Source organism: Carettochelys insculpta, chromosome 20, assembly GCF_033958435.1.
Source record: "Carettochelys insculpta isolate YL-2023 chromosome 20, ASM3395843v1, whole genome shotgun sequence".
Classification (NCBI taxonomy): domain Eukaryota; kingdom Metazoa; phylum Chordata; order Testudines; family Carettochelyidae; genus Carettochelys; species Carettochelys insculpta.
The window spans coordinates 7501457-7518422 of record NC_134156.1 but is presented as its reverse complement, the minus strand read 5'-3'; the positions used below and the strand labels follow the sequence as shown (position 1 = coordinate 7518422).

The 16966-nt window shown below is 53.1% G+C and overlaps 1 protein-coding gene across 4 annotated transcripts in view; it reads right to left on the bottom strand.

The window, feature by feature from the left end:
• Positions 1-3028: 3028 nt before the first annotated feature.
• Positions 3029-16966, bottom strand: part of RNF157 (ring finger protein 157) — a 101716-nt gene continuing 87778 nt past the window's right edge. For 2 of the 4 annotated variants that reach the window (XM_075014885.1, XM_075014887.1), the window contains 2 exons: positions 10746-10786; positions 7403-7524 (listed from right to left, as the gene is read on the bottom strand). In XM_075014885.1, the coding sequence (XP_074870986.1) occupies positions 10746-10786 (41 nt within the window). In that variant the 3' untranslated portion in view covers positions 7403-7524. Of the gene's footprint in view, positions 7525-10745; positions 10787-16966 lie in introns of all 4 variants that reach the window. The other 2 variants (XM_075014886.1, XM_075014884.1) reach the window with 1 other exon arrangement.

Sequence of the window (16966 nt, the reverse complement as noted above, 5' to 3'; positions counted from 1 at the left end):
ATCTACAGTTCTGCACAAACTTTTTTTTTTTTTTTTTTGCACCCCGTCTTTCCTGGTAAGTTGTTTGTAAATGTGAAAGTTGTACCTCTCCTGGCTGGGAAAGAAAACCAGCACCGATGGGGCCCTGTTGAGTGTCCAAGGCAACAGAGATGCTATGTGGGCCGCTGATTTACACGGACTAGCTGCAAGAGAAGGGCCATGTGGAATTACTGCTCTGAGTTTCATTAAGACAAATTAAAGTCCCGTCAAAGTGGCTCACGGATGCCCATTATTCATCCGGAGGCTAAGGCACCGGCTGCCACAAAGGCCCCAACTTGACAAGGAGAAGGATCCCTGCCTTGGGGAGGGACAAACTTGGGCTCTCTCTGCCCAGCTAACCTCCACTTACCTGGCCAGCCAAGAGGGCTTCTTTCCAACTGCTCGCTGAGCCTGTCGGCAGCTGGGAGGGCAGGCGAGGGAGGGCAGCGTTCCTTGGCCAGGGACCTCGCTCTGCCCGAGCCTCTCTCCTGGCCGTGGGAGGACTTGGTAGCAAAGCTGTCGTGCTGCGAAACATCTGGAGGCCCAGTTCACCCCTGGCAGCAGCCCTGTTGCCATCAGGGGAGTTTGCACCTGAGAGGAAATGGGCCCCTGTTCCTTACCTGCCCAGCCTGGAAGAAGCCATGTCCTCTGCATAACCTGAAATAATTACCTGGGGCGGGGGAAGCTGAAGGGGAGTGAGGGGCTGACAGACCCCTCATTCAAAGGGAAGGCAAGGTTCTTCCCCGATTTAATTAAGACAGCTACAGTCACATTCCCCTATAATGACTCCCTGGCCCCTTCCCTCATCAGCCAGTTACTCGAAGAGTCTTTAATGAAAAATAACCCCTGCCCTCCACAGCGCATTCCCCTCGTCAGTGGAAGCCGCTTCCCTGCAGAGGGCCAGCGCCCCAAAGCCCAGCCACGGCCCCGGTTGGCTGGAGCTCTGGGGTGGAGGTTAGTACGCCAGCAAAAGGCCCTCAGCTCTGCGTCTGGGCCCAGCCTCCAATGGGAAGGGCACATGACCCTGCCAGTGGGTTGCACCTTGGGGAGCAGCCCAACTCCCCTGTGGTGCCATTCCAGGGGGACGGAAGGGGCCGGCGAAAGCTGGGTTCTTGTAGCCCTGGTGTTCTGCTGCCTCAGAGCTGTGTCAAGGCCGGTTGCTGAATTGCTGTGGGTATGCAAGCCCGGCCATGCTGGTGTTTGCTGGCTGCACCTTGCTGGGGGATAGTGACCAGGCAGCTTGCTGACCTCATCCTGTAACAAGAGCTCAACCCACCAAAAAATAAACATAAAAGTGTACCACCGGGGTTTGCAAAGCAGCTTCCAGTCGCTGGCATCACACAGGGCGTCCTCGCCAGCCACGGGCCGGAGTCACTCCAGCGATGGCTTGGGCCTGACACGTTCCTGGACAAATGCCCTCTGCAGAGCTGGCACAGGGAGGGGCCTGGTGCACCCTGACCACTGGCTTACTCAAGCAACTGTGGAGGCTGCATTATGCCATGCAGGGCACGGGGGGTCGCCTCTGGTGCTGCCCCAATCAGAACACTATGCATTGACTTTCACCCTTTGCTGTCTCCAAAGGAAGCGATCCTGGGGAAAAATAGCTGTGCTGGCCCAGGTGCAATCTTGGAACAACCTGGGAGGGACAGCCAAGATCCGAAACACCCCCCTTGGAATAGCCATCCCCTCCAGATTCATGCCCAGGGCTTTGGACCAACCAAAGGGGAGGCCACCCAGCAGAGAATCCATCTCAGGTTTGACAGTGAGCCCAACATGCTGGGGCAGAGCTTTGTGTGTGATGCTCAAAAATCATAAGCCCACAATGGACCTCCGGAGGTCATCAAGTCCAGTCCCCTGCACTCCTGGAAGGACGAGATAGTGACTTGCTCAAGGGTCATGCGGAAACTTGCGGTAGCTGAAAGACTAGTGCCTAGATCTCGACACCCCACCTTGGCCTGTTACTGGGAGGCCGTATCACAGGGGAGAGGGGGAGAGTGAGTGAGCTAATCAGTGTGACATCAGCATCCGGGCTCCTCTTCCACCTGTTACATTAAAACGGAAACGCTGCTTAGCTTGCCCCAGGAATGGATTTCCCCTATGTTGATCTCAGCAACAGGGGAAGAGTCAGTCACACCAGCAGAGGTGGGGAAAGTACCTCAAAAGTTACTCGAGTAAAGGTGCAGCTGCAGGGCGTGCGCGTGTGTGTACTTAAGTACAAGTTGCCCCTGTCCCTCTGGAAAACTACTCGAGTAAAAGCACGGACGCACATAAACAAACACGTACAGATCACATCTAAAATGTAATCAAGTCTGCAGAAGTGAAAGGAGTCGCACTTTTACTCCAGTCAATTTTTTGGGTGCTTTTCCCACCTCTGCCCAGCAGGGCCAAACCTGGAGCGACTGGCTCATGAGCTGACTGACTCAGGTCAGGTCCCAGTCACTTCACTGGAAGTTCTTCCTCTGCACAGAAGCATGACAGGGTTTCACTGCATTGACTGGCTGACTGGTCACAGGAGACAAGGTCGCCCTTACTCAGGGCTTGGCTTCATGCACAGCACTGGGGGGGGCACACTGAGTTACTCCAGCTCCCCAAGAGGTGGTAGCAAGGTGTGGGGGAGGAGCTCTGCAAGTCACTTTCTGTGCCTCAGTTTCCCCAGCTGGGAGATAAGACAGATCTGCATCACCAGGCAATTGGGAGGATCATTATTTTTATTGCAGCAGTCGCTAGGCACCCCCATCATGGACCAGGGCCCAAGTGTGCAAGCCTCTGTGTAAACACAATCCTGGGGGGGAACTGCCCCAAGAAAATTACAATCTAAGTAACACCCACCCATGCCTTTACAGTGCTTTGCAATCCATGGACGGAAGACGCGCTAGCCATGCAATGGATGGTTTATTAATTACGCATCACTTCCCCGACATGCTCCCTGTCCTGAACACACACACTCGTTCCATTCGGTTCTTCTCACCGGCTGTACCTTTGTAAGTGTTGATCACAGCTTTTGTTCTGGGCTCGCAACCTCGTTTGCTCTCTTCCCTCCCCCCCGCCCGCGCGCTCCTTATAAAACTCCTTTTTGTGTGTGTTCCACCTCTCCCGGCTGGGTCCAGTAGAAGTGACTCATGTAAAATAATTTTGCCTTGTACAAGAATGCGTCGCCCATTTGTCGTCCGACTAACCCTCAGCTATGTTTCTGATGAATGCGTGCCACCTACTGCCTGTGACCCATCACTACATTCTGTCAGTGACCCGGACTTGGACCAGCAGCTGAGTCATGATGGATCATCTGTATTGTACCTTGCTGGACAGCCTGGCACCAAAATACTCCAGTCAAAACTTCTAGATCCAGTTCACCGCCAGGAAGAGGCACCATTCAGAGCTGCCAGGGGAACAAGCTCCTTCCCTGAGCTCTCTGGTCCTCATCGCTAGCTAACATCCCCTTCACACACCCTCATTGTCTTTATAAAGCCAAATGTCTTTGCCCACACCAGAAGCGTGCTTGAAAAATTGTCTGGTGAAGCTTTTGGCTGAGTGGAGTCCTGAGATATGAGGGCTAAAGCTTTCTTTCTGCGGCACCTCTGTAAATCTGCACAACTCAGCTGACCTCAGGAATTATTCTGAATTTCCTTCAGAGAGAGAAGAATTTTGCCCCTTAATAGATGCATGAAACCTTTCACAGAATCATAGGGTTGGAAGAGACCTCAGGAGGTCATCACGTCCAACCCCCTCCTCAAAGCAGGACCAACCCCAACTAAATCATCCCAGCCAGGGCTTTGTTAAGCCAGGACTTAAAGACCCCAAGGGAAGGAGATTCCACCACCTCCCTAGGTAACCTATTCCAGTGCTTCACCATCTGCCTAGAGAACTAGTTTTACCTACTATCCAGCCTACACCTCCCATACTGCCGCTTGAGATCATTGCTTCTTGGTGGGTCTTCTGCCAGTAAAAACAGCCGCTCTCTATCCCCTTCTGAATCCCTTTTCAGGTAGCTGAAGGCTGCTATCAAATCGCCCCTCACTTTTCTCTTCTGAAGACTAAATAAGCCCAAATCCATCAGCCTCTCCTCACAAGTCAGGAGCTCCATCTCCCTGGTCATGGTTGTTGCCCTTCACTGGACTCTCTCCAACCTGTCAATGCCATTTCTATAACAGAGGACCCAGAAACGGACAAAGAACTCCAGATGAGGCCTCACGAGAGCCAAATAAAGGGGCATAATCACTTCCCTGGATCTGCTGGCAATGCTCCTACTAATGCACCCCAATATGCCATTAGCCTTCTATATGCAGCTTCTCATCCATTGTAATCCCCAGGTCCCTTTCTGCAGAAGTGCTATGCAGCCAGTTGGCCCCCAGCCTGTGCCTGGGATTCTTCTGTGCCAAGTCCAGGACACTTGTGGAACCTCATCAGATTTCTTTTGGCCCAATCATCCAATTGATCTAGGTCACTCTAGACACTATCCCTACCCCCCCAGCATATCTACCTCTCCCCCTATCTTAGTGTCACCTGTGGATTCACTGAGGGTGCAGTCCATCTCCTCATCCAGGTCACTCATAAAAATGTTGAACAAAAACAGCCCCGGAACTGACCCTCTCATTAACAACCAAGACTGAGGAACTTGGTCAGCTGGCTTCCTTCCTTCCTGAGAGATGGAGATCAAGGCTCGTTAGGCTGAACAGTGACCAAAGGGGCCCTTTGAAACTTGGTGGTTTAGCTCCATGGCCGGTTGCACTAGGAGGATGCTGCTCGTGGAGACTCCAGCACTATCAAGACAGTGAGCTGATCTAAGGCTGGCAAGGAGTGTCCTCAACTTTCCCCATGGTGGTAAGTACCCGAAGTGTTAGACCTGCCTACAGCTCCACCTCTCAGCCTCTCCGTCACCCTTTGTAGGCAGCTCCCAACACCTGTCACTCCTGTTGACTTTGGACGAACCTGCAGCGCCGCAGAACTTTTCACAATCCAAAAGGGAAACATCAGTAGCATTGCCTGAGCCTTGGTGCATTAGAAAAGGCAAAAATGGGCCAGAAAACTGTCCAGGGGACGCACCCCTTCCATGGGCACACACAATCCCCAGTTCTACCTCGTGGCTGTACCTCCCACGAACACAACTTTATTCCCTGTTAGAATCATGCAGCGGTAAGTACGTCCTGCATCCCTGCCTTTGTCACCAACACTGGGTTGTCTCTCCACCCTGGGGCACTCTGCACTTGCAGGTTGAGTTCAGGCCACCTTCTCTCCTCTCCAAGGCTCGTGCCAGTCTCTGCTCAGCGAGAATCACAGACATGCACCGTCGCGGGTCTGAGCGCCTTCCCCCTGCCGCCACAAAGAGCATAGGCTCCAGGAAGGTGGAGTCCATCATTTTCACCCTGCGCCTGACACGTGGAGAAAACAACCGACAGGACAACGAGGCGGGTAGGGTAGGTTCTGCCTGGTGTTGGCTCCTTGGGCTGTTGCAGCCTACAGCCAAGAGCTCCAGCTTCCAATCAGTGCGGCTGCTACTTCCAGTGGCTGCCTTGACTTTATTGAGGGGTAGCTTGGGTAAGGAACGTAACAAACACGATGATGATTCCTGGCATCCCCTGCCCGGCCCTTGGCTTCTCAATGGGCCCCCACAGTAACTGCAGAAGCCCCGACCTCCCCTCTGTCCCTGGGCAGGGTGACTGCTTCACTCCACAGCCTGCTGGGGGTCTGCTAGGCTCCACCCTGCCTCCTCCAGCATTTTAAAGGGGCGTGGGGTCGCTATAGAGACGTGGTCCATCTCTCTGGGACCAGTCTGTGCCTGACCCCACACTAACAAGTCAGGCCAGTTCTCCCCCGCCAGAAATGGAAAGGAAAATGGAATGAAGGGCGCGGGGGGGGGTGAGTGGGATGAAGGGTAACAGCAATGGGGGGGGGGGTCAGGGGCCAGGCAGCGCACCCATCCTTGTTTGCCGACCCTCAGTCAGGTGCTTTACAGAGAAGGCACAAGAGGACTGAGCTTGTCCCTGCAATTGGCCAGAGAGGGGCACCTGCAGGCTTCGAACCCCCTCCAGCTGAGACAACAGGGCAGCGGTTTGGAAGACTATATGGAAAAGTCCCTCAACTATCTCCGAGAGGATGGCTGCTGGTCCCCTGCTGCAGCTTTCATCATAAGGAATCAGTTTACTACATCCCTGCACCAGATTCTCCAGAAACAAGCCCCCATCCCCAGCCAATATTTGCTCTTCTTCTGGTCTCTTGCTGAGCCACAGCTCAGGGCAGGGGAGCTAGTTTATTCCTTGCGCTTGACTTGCAGGGCTGAAGCTGCAGGATGGTGGAAGGTGAAGCCGATGAAGGGGATGGTGTGGAGGGGTGAAATCAGATGCCTTCAAAGCACAAATTTCTAGTTTGAACCTCACAGGGTGGGCTGGTGGTAAAAGCCTCATTGCTGGGCAGGGAAGAGAGCTCAGCAAATGCGAACAGGCCCCCACATCCATGTGCGCCCACGTGCTTCAGGACGCTTGCACGGTTTTTGCACACTGAAGTGCACTATTTGGACAGGCCAGGCTTCATTGGTAGCACCCACCCCTGCTTGCATGCCCCAGCACAGGAGCACGGGCGAGCCTGCCCTGGGGCGGCTTATCACAAACACTAGCAGCCGCCCCTGGGTCCCAACGAAGGCCGTGTCCACGTTGCCACTGACTTTAATGAGATTGGGTTTAGCCTCACGCCTTGGGGAACTGCCACCTGCAGGGGGTGCTGCTGAGCAAGGTGGAGACGCTTGCAGAGCAGATGGCTCTAAGCTAATTGGAAGTGCCTCTGGCCACGCAGATGGATGGGCAGGGAGGGCCGGCCCCTAGCTTGTTCCCAGCCATGCTCTGCTCTTAACCCACCACCAACTGCAAATGCCAGCCACCTCTCTAACCCAGAGACACACGGCCCAGCCTGGAGCATCCCCCACACACAGACCGCCGGGGGGCCCAGCTAAGCAGCCAGAGGCTCCAACCATCAGCCAAGACTGCAGAGAAGAGAGGCAGGAGCGGAGGAAGGGTGCAAAATATCGGCTCTTCCCTCTGCTACTCCCACCACACTGAAGGAGCCATGAGGGGGTGGGGAGGGGACCACCAGTCCCTGGGCTCCAGCCCATGGAGACACGTCAGGAGACCGGAAAGTCTCAGACAGCGGGAGCCAGACTTCCTTAATTCAAACCAACCCCCTTCTCTGCTGTTCCCACCAGGAGCCCAGTCTGCCTTAGCACAAAGATCGGGCAGGGGTCTAACGAGACGTCCAGGTTAAAGTTTGTAAACATCAGGGTCGCTACATCTGCTGGATTTGAGGTGTCAACGTCCCCAGAGCTGCCGCTCTGCATCTGTCGAGTGGGAAGTGCGATGGGTGGGGGTTTCCCCCGGAAGGAGCATGCAGTCCCAGAAGGGGAGGAATTCCGTCAGACAGCCAGCGGGCCCATCACGCACTGCCCATCTTCCTCATCTTCCAGGCTGCTGCTCCTGGCAGGCAGGTGGTGCCTCTGGACTCGCCTGCCTGTTAGGGTGTTCTCTGGAGAAGAGAAGACAGTGATTACACAAGGTACGGGGCACCCTGTGCCAGCACAGAGCAGAGGACCTCAGAGATACTACTCGGTATTTGAAACTGGGACAAAGAACTGAATTGCCTTGCAGCTGAAGAACGGAAGAGCAGGATGGCGCTGGGGCGAGCCGTTCTGCCCACTGTCAGCCACTGGGTTTTGCACTATTGTTTGCAAAATTATAGCAGGCTGGTCTCCTCACTGGGCCCAATTGTATCTAATCCCCTAGACTCAAGGCCTGGGATAGCGGCAGCTAAACACGAGTGGACAAGCGGCGAGTTCCACATTGCTTCAGTGCTTTGCTGACACTCGTTGGAGGAGAACCTCATTTTACAGCCACCTGCGCTGTGAAAAACCCACTTCCCTCGAACTCGCTCCCGCCGTACAGTGCAGCCAGGAAACCGCTGCCTCAAAGCAGTGCTGGCTGCAGCAGGACAGGTGTGGCACTGGCAGGGCTCTGAGTCTGCGGTGTCCAACGTTTGCCACTCGCCACGTGATGAATAGGACACCACAGTGTGACAAACACGGCTCTTGAGCCGCACGTGGCTCTTGGAGCCTTTAAAAGTGGCTCCTCCCAAGAGCCACACATGGGGAGTGCCGTCTGCCCCGTCCGCGCCTCACCCCTTGGTGGGAGAAGCACATGGTAGCAACGGCCCCGACAACGGCCCTGGCAAGTCGCTGGCACTAAATTAGAATGCGGGGCTGGGGAATCCTGGCTCAGGGGTAGAAGAGCATTTATTTAGAGGGGGTCTGGCAGTGCCTGGCTCTGGGGGAGGCCATTTATTGGGTGGGCCTGGGTGGGCCTGGCTCGGGGGAGGGAGGAGGCATTTATTTAGAAGGGGGCGGGGGCGTGAACGTGGCAGATATGGAAAGAAGACCCCGCAAGTGTGGCACTCTTTGAACTCCTGCTGGATGCGGCTGCTCGAAGGCTTCTTGCTGCGGCAGAGACGAGGATACACTCGCATCAATCAAAAAGCACAATGGACACAATACTCCATTGTGTATCCTATTTATCTGGCTTCTGGGCAGAGCCTGCAGCTGTCGATAAACAAAAAATATAGCCGCCCTTGTGCGGAGCTGGGCTTCTTCCTCAGTGCAGGACGCACGTGGGCGTGAATTTAGGCGAGAGGCGTAACAGTTTTGCCCAGGAAACGTAGAGCGCTGAGCCTGCGCTAAACAAGGCAACTAACTCCTGTGAGTTTACATCAAGGTTCACAAACCTTGGAGGGGTTTGCTCCTTGGGTTGTTTATCTGCTGGGATAAGGAAGAAACACCCCACAAGGGAAGGGTCCTCCCTCTTCTCAGAGCCTGAGACCCGGAGATTCACTTGGGCTGCGGCAGGCCTTGCAGAGATGCAAAACTAATCACAGAGTGACAGCCTGAGAGGGCAATGGGTGGAGACGCCCCATCCCTCCTGCAGCCACACCTGAAAGTTACCACCGAAGAGCAGCCTCCGGATGGCACCTGGGATTATCTCCTGGCTCCCAGCAAGGCCGTTGCAAAGCCAGGGTGTAGCTTCACTGACTACCATAGAATTCCTTAAGGGATGAAGCTGGTCTATTAGCTGATTGCCCCCTTCCTCTTGGCTGCTGGGAAGAGGAGGATGGATGACGTGGCTCAGTTTCGCCCACCACTCCGTGTGCATTACAGAAAGGGCCTGGGCCAGCTGCCCACGGTAGGGCAGGAGATGCTCAGCTTTGATCTGCCAGCCCCTCACAGACACATGTGGGGGCAGAGCCCAGGGCTGCCTCTCACTGATTTAGCCGCACAGGAGATTTTTTTTGTCGGGTTTAAAGGTCACTGACTCAACATGTACTTTTTCACAGCCTAGAGTCAATAGAAACCCGTCAGGGCCAGCAGGTGAAAGGAGGCTGAAGCCTTTAGCTCCTAATGCACCCAGAGAGGCCAACGGGATTCTCAGGATATGAAATGGGGATGTTGCAAAGTGAGGAGGGAGCGGAGGGCTCTGTTTAGATTCACGGCGCTAGGTTTTCAAAGCAAAGCCCAGGCTATGGCACTCCCTATCTTCGCTTGATCACAGTGGGAGATCGGCAGACATATACCTTTAAAATTAGGGTCCTTATAGCCCACAACAGACTACGGTTAGCAAAGGAAGAAAAAAACGTTGTCAGGGATTAAGGGACTGGACTGGCAGGAGACCTGGATTCAGTTCCTGACTTTGCCACTGATGCTCTGTGTGAACTTCGGCAAGTCTCTTGTTCTCACTGAACCCTGGACTTCAACAGTGCCAGATCAGACAAGTCCTCCAGGCCCTGGCTCTCAACTCCCCATGTGCCAATGGTGGAAGAATACCACCCCACCCTTAAATGGTCAGGTCCTGGGGGCAGGGGGTGTCTTTCACTGTGTACGTACAGCTCCCAGCACATGAGGGGTTCTCAGGCTGCACTGCAATGTAAATAACAAAATAGGAGATTAGCCGAAGAAGGGACATTTCTCTCAACGCCAGTGAGCTCCAGAGAGGCCAAACAGAGCGTGAAATCGGCTTCTCTCTAGGGAGAAACCATTTTGCCCGATCAACTCCAACATGAACTCAGAGCCTGCCTGCCCCACCCAAAGCAATATTCCATTACACCATGGAGGGGCAATTTATTCCCCACAAGCCACCTGAGGGCATTATTTGGGATGGCTGGCTTTTTGCAAAGGGCCTGGGAACTGCACTGGGCCTGGATTTTTCCTTTGCCTGCAGACAGGTAGCACCCGCCGACAGAACTCCCCCAAGCCTTCACCCTTTGTCTTTAAGCCACACCCAGAGACGGGGCAGGAGGAGAGTAGCCCAGCTTCAGAATAAGCCCCATCCCCGCAAAACAATCCGTCTTCCACTCTAAATCCAAGCAGTGAGCCTCCTTTCCCGTTGGCCTGCACTTTGTGGCACCAAGCAAGCCAGGGCACAGCGGCCATCCTGCTCGGGTGGCGATATCCGCCATGCGTGGGTGCTAAAAATGGTCCAAAGTGCCGAGCAGCGGTGAGCCCGGCTCACCAGGTTTGGAACCCCCCTTCGAGGATATCAAGGGAGGTGCTCAGCATCCAAGTGTACAGGGTGGGACAAGATATTTTTTGCCATTAATCAGGGCTTGGGGGCAATTCTCCTCCTCAAGAGAAGTCAAAAAAAACCCAACCAAACCCGAAAACAGTAAAACAAGCAGGAGGCTTGTTCACTTTGCATGTCTCTCACCTAGTCGTCAATGTTTATGGGGCACGGCTCCGGAGCCACGGCTGTTCAGCAGAAAAGACCAAAAGCAAATGGTGAACAAAAGACGCACACAGCACGCACAACACAAGCAGCAATACACAGAAGGGTTGGTACACTGCGAGCCTGGTACTCCATGCAAACCCCACCTGCCCCGGCTGGGTTACCCCCAGGCTCCAGCTCAGGTGACACTGCTCAGAGACTAGCTGAGCTGCCCGCCCTGGGAGGCCAGGAAGGACCCTAGCTGCAGGGCAGAAAGAAGATGTGGGATGCTATATTCCGGATGTCATGCCATTGAAACTGCTGGGCTGAGAAAGTCCTACAAAGCCCCGTCTTCTAGCCCCTGGCACTACCACTTGAGTCTCTGCAACCTGAGCTGCATTTCACCATTTATGGACCACCCCCCCCCCACCACATTTACAGTGGACTTCTCCACTTGTTAACACAGACAGCACTGGAGGATTAAATTCAAGGTAAAGAGCACAGCGGCTTGGAGAACAGAGACTGGGGCAGCTCTGTCCTAGGAGCCACGCTCCTGTTACCTAGAAAGACACCGAGTTCTCTGCTTCCCTGGGGTTTGTCCCTCCCAAAAGCCATTCGCTCCCTGGGATCTGCACGGCTCCCCCACACCTGTCCCCTGAGTGCCAAGGAGAAGGAAACAAACACAAGCGCAGGCAAAATGGTTAGACAGCTTCGGCTGGCTCCTGGTTTGGGAGTAAGTGGACACAGCTGTAGCCTGAACCCTCCTGCCATGAAACCCAGGGGGCCTGATTCTGACCACACCTGCCCTGGTCTTGCACCCATTTCACTGATGTCAGCAGGGATGCTCCTGTTGTAACCCAGTGTAAGACAGAACAAGGTTAGGCCCGTGGACGATGCACTCCAGAGGTTTTCTGGGCCGTACTCTTGCAAGGTGTAGGGATCCAGTGCTCCAGGCGAGGTTAGGCCAGTGTTTTTAAAGGACTTGATTTTGGGAGAATCCCAAACTCTGCAGAATTTGAGTGGGAGCTCGCAGTACCCAGATCCCACGGACCTCCGACAATACCTGCAGTCCCAGAACAGCTTTATGCATCCTCTGCCACTGGAATTACTCTCGGAAAATACCTCAGCTGCCTCTCCCTAACCGAACGGGCCACAGGGGCACCAACCTCTTATATCTGTGTTTGTCATCCTGATAAATGTAACCACACAGCTGTCTGTACAGACCCCCAAGTCAGCCAGAACCAGCCCCCGCCCCATTGGACAGTGCAGCCAGAGCGTTCATTTGGGCTGGTTTCATTGCAACCCTTGACCAGTACTTTTCCTCTCCTGAAATACGTAGTATTGCAAATCACTGGTGAGAAAAAGAACGGCGTTTCGGACCCGGCTTCAGCGAAGCACCAACACACGTGCTCGACGTTCCTAAGCCTCAGTGACTTGGTGGGACGTCGCCATCTGCTTAAGGGCTTTCCTCTTGCAAAGCCTAGAAGCAATTGCCAAGTTCCAGTCTGCTCCAGGGCGCACACCAGGCCCGAGCCTGCACCGGCCGAAGAAACGCAGCACTCCCCTGGGTTACGCTGCAAAGGAAACGCACCCAGCAAGAGCTGCGTGAGTAGAAAATGAGGAGGGGGGCTGATATCACCCCCCAGCCGTTCAGCCGGCCGGTGCTCTCGCGACGAGGTCCCCTGCAGCACACAGCTTGGTGGATCTACTCACCACTGCTGGGAAAACCTTTGCGTGGGACGTGGCTCGCAGCCTTTTTCTCCTGGACGCTGGGCACTAAGTAGTCCGACTCTTGTTTGAATACTATGTCACTGCTGATGTATTACGAATTGACTTAAACCCTCGTACACCGGGTGGAGCATGGGTCATCTATAAGTCTCCTCCACTTCACTCTGTCGCGGGACAGAACTACTAGCAGACCCCAGGAGTGCCCCAGTCGTTGTCCTTCAGTCTCAGTAGATCTTCTCCATGTCGTCCGAGGTCTTCCTCTTTTGCATTTTCCTTGTGGGTACAACAAAGACCCCAAAAGGACCGAGAAGCCACAGACCAGGTACTACGTCTACTGACTAAGAGACAGGCCCACCTTCTAGAAACTCTCCCACAAGGATCCCTTTTCCTGATTAGCGAATTGCAGTCTCTATAAAGGATGTGCTTACTCTGAGTACATTATCCAGCCACTAGATAGCGCTACATTGTACAGTGTTACAAATAGGATGTGGTCTGGGTGAACAAGGAAGACAAAGCGAGAACTCAAGCTAGGTAGAAGTCTGTCTGTTTGATGTAGCTTGTACTCAGTTTAAACAAATGGCTCTTGCTTAAGAGAGTGATTCCATATATTATGACCTCTGTCACTGGGATAAAACATATCAGCCTTTAAAAGAGTGAACTGCAATACTACGTATTTCAGGAGAGGAAGACGACCAATTAGCTTTGTTTCCCAAGAAATAGTTGTCCGTATATGAGCTCCTGGATGATCGTTTTATACTGCAGTATCCAACGAGAATATTGGGCAATTTACTAAGACAATTCACTCTTGGCCTTTACTGTTGCAGCGCTTTGCTGAAAGAGATATCTATGTCAGAAAGTAAATTTACATAAGCCTTGTGTAAAGAGCGTGCGTTACCACCAGGCCGCTGTCGGCGGAGGACTGTGAGCCTAGCGGAGTGGATTGCTTTGCAAGTAAGTGAAATGAAACCGTCTGAGTTCCACTCTGAATTCAGGTCAGATCAGTTTTATTCTGGTGTATTCCCCCGGATTTCAGGAGTCACATCCGATCTCTACTGCCCAGAGTGCAGAATTGGGCCCTGTCCTGGCTAAAGTTTAGAGCTAAATAAAGGCGGCACTGCTCAAAGGGGCTGAGGCACTCACAGGGTTTCCTGCCGATGCAGTCAATGAAAGCTGCCATAGACTGAGCAACTTTAACAATTAAAGCCCTTAATACCTCTCCAGCCATCTGCCCTGAAAAATGAAGTTCCCCTTTAACTACGAGGTACACAGTAGATTGCAAACTGTACCCCTTTGAACCGCCTGGTCAGCGATACGGTGCCTTCAAATCATTCCTCACCAGCAGAGTCACCTTCCGCGAACCGACTTTAGTGGCCTAATTCTGATTTACACTAAGCCCCCCGCCTTACTAGACACTGTTTACACCTCAGTTACAAGGCTCTGGCAGTGTAAAGGGGCCTTAGTATAAACACAAACCAGGCCCTAAGGGGCTTATCTTCTTTGGGTGTTGCCTTACCCTGCTCCCATCCACACATAAAACCCTCTTCTCCAAGATCGGAAGTGCTTTCAGCCCAGCATAGCTGGCCCAGCTGGAGAGCTGCATCGGAGCCCAGGTTTTGCTTTCACTGCAGGAGGTAACCCACCCACGCTGCAATGAGGCTGGAAGCTAAACCACTCCGGCACTGACAGCCCTCCCTCAGTGCCCAGAAAGACAAATTCTCCTAGAACAAGCTGGGAAAACAACAGCAAACAACATGGTTAGTATAAAGCCCCATGGGAAACCCCCTACCCCAGAACTCCAGCCTCATGACGACCGGGGCTCTCTTACTGCAGCTGAGCTAACCAGCTGCTCAGCACCTAGGTTACCTCCACCCCAGTGAAGACACAGGCCCGAGGAGTTTTGCAGCGGCAGCCCAATGCCGACTTTTCTCCACCAAAGATGCTTTGCCCTTCTGCGGATGCATGTTCCTAATATTAGCTGATTTTTCATTCCGAGGCTGAGCTAACGAGCGACATAAGAAAACCGCCAGGTCCCAGGGGTGACAAAAATTGCACAAGGAAGTCCATTAAGAGCAAGACGATGGGTCACTAAGAGGCTTCTTCGCAAAGACCCAGGAAGACTCGAAACATGGTATCCATCACAGGCGCTGATTCTGTGGGTGGCTCCAGGGCTGGAGCACCCACTGGCCCTCTGCTCCCCTTCCCCGCATGCCTGCCGGCCGCCCTGCAGCCCAAACCCTTCCCTTCCCTCCTAGCGCTTCTGGAGCACTCTGAACAGCAGGTTCCCAGTGTCCAGGAAGCTCCAGGGTGGATGGGGAGGAGCCGGGACAGAGCAGAGGCTTGCGGGAAGAGGTGGGGGTGGGGCGGGGAAGCAGGTATGCGAAAGAGGGCAGTCAGCAGTTGGGGGGAGGGCTTGTGGCAGACTCAGGGGTCAGGCACCCCCAGCTAGAGGGGAACTCAGTGCCTATGGTGTCAATTATACCCATTTCTTCCATCCCCAACCCGCCGAATCCTGGGAAGGTACAACTGGCTGGAACCTCAGCCAAACGGTTCCGAGACTGCTTCAGCTACTACCTTTAGTGTCTTAGGATGGACTTGGCCAGGTGCTGCTGTCTTGGCGACATCTTACCTCTTTATGAATCAGAGAGGTTGCCGAGTTAGTCTGTATCTTCAAAAACAACAACAAGTCCTCAGGCACCTTATAGACTAACAGATATTTCAGAGCATCAGCTTTCGTGGGCTTGAAGCGGGTCTTTGCCATATTATCTGTTAGTCTATAAGGTGCAACAAGACTTCTTGTTTACTTCTCTATACTTTCTTTAGCCTGCTCTTTCCCTGCTTAGGCTTGCCTTCCTATCCCCTCAATGTCAATATTAATCACCCCAAGTCACCATGAGCTTTTTTAATGAAGACCAAACAAAACAGATATTAAATATCTCAGTTGGCTCAATGTCGCCAGTTACTGGTTCTCCTCCTCGGCTAAGCAGACAACCCACACTTTCCTCCCTCTCTCCCGCTCTCACTTCAGGGGTCTTTTGATCAGATTCATAAGGAAAAGCATCACTAAGGGGAAAGTTCAGCTATCGGAAATAAACCTGCTGTAAAACTGCTTACACTTCTTGTAAGTTACAACATGATAAGAAGGGCCCTTGCCTGGCTTTACACCTGCAGATGATCCAGAAGCACCTGTTGTGTTTATTTAACCTTCTGCCTGTGATGTGGTCCACAGCATAATGTCACATTTCCCGGGGGGGCTGCTGCCTTGTGATTTTTCCAAAGATGCTCCTACTTAATTCCCCTCTAAAGAGACATGCGCAGCAGTGACAGAAGTAATCAAGTGTCTCTGCTTTCATGCATCATTTCTAAGGCTGCTCATTTACCATAGGAAAAAAGTCAGTGGTTTAACAAGGCACCCCCGCCCTGCCCCACCCCGAAGTTAAAAAAAAAAAAAAAAAAAATCACAGAAGACACAGGGAGGGGAGCCCTGGGTCAAAATTATATTACACCACTGAAAATCCAGGTCATTCTCGGAGGCTGCCCATCACTGGATATGAACAGATCCACATTTATGAGAACTGACTTAATGCTGCTCCGCCCTGAGCTGCCTGGAGGTGGAAAGGTCCCCATCTGTTGTGAAAAAGCCACAAAGTGCAGGAGCTTTTTGTGACTCAAACCCCATGACTGTGACAAAGCCTTATACTGCTCAACCATTTGTGGGCGCCACTTTCTGTTGCTGCCATTAACCCAGATGCGATCAGACCAGCCCAGGCAAAAATGTCGCAGGGACAGGCCCATTAGGACAGTGGTTGTTGCACTGAATTGTCAGGAAAGAAGCTCGGGTTTGCTGGATGCCGCTTGCCGTGCTGGCTGCCTTCTGCTGCAACTCGCTCAGTTTTTAGGGAGATGCGTGGAATGCAAACTCTGGAAAACATACCCCTTTCCAAAAGGCACAGAGGTACTGGGCTCAGCTGTCTTCAAGGTCAGTTTGGTTCCAAAGCACAGGAAGTTGGAACAGGTAATTCACTGAGATTAAACACGCACGAGACTCTTTCTTGCAGGGGGTGAACAAGGCAGAGGAGACAGCCTGGCTTGTGGGGGGGAGACGGAACCCGACGGAGTATTATAACCCAGACATTGCGACTGAAAAAGAAATAGGGTGTTTTTCTCATGGTTTCTGCCTCTTTTTCTGCATCAAGATTAACACAGGAGTATAGGTGGGGGAGAGCCTCAGCTGGAGGGAAACTGACTTTGGCAGAGCTTCACAGCTGTATGAGAGCCGAGGGTTTGGCCTGCATGCACATGTGCTGTATTGCAAAGAGCTGCTCCTTTTCGCTGATGAGTTAACAAGCTAGTCGATAAAGACAGGAGGCAATCAATGGTCCCTCTAATTTTTCCATCCGCGGAGAATAAATTTTGTTATGTGCCCCAAGTATGTGGGATGTGCACGATCAGTTAAAAAGAAAAACGTTCTGCTGGTCAGCTGGGGAGCTTCTCCCCTG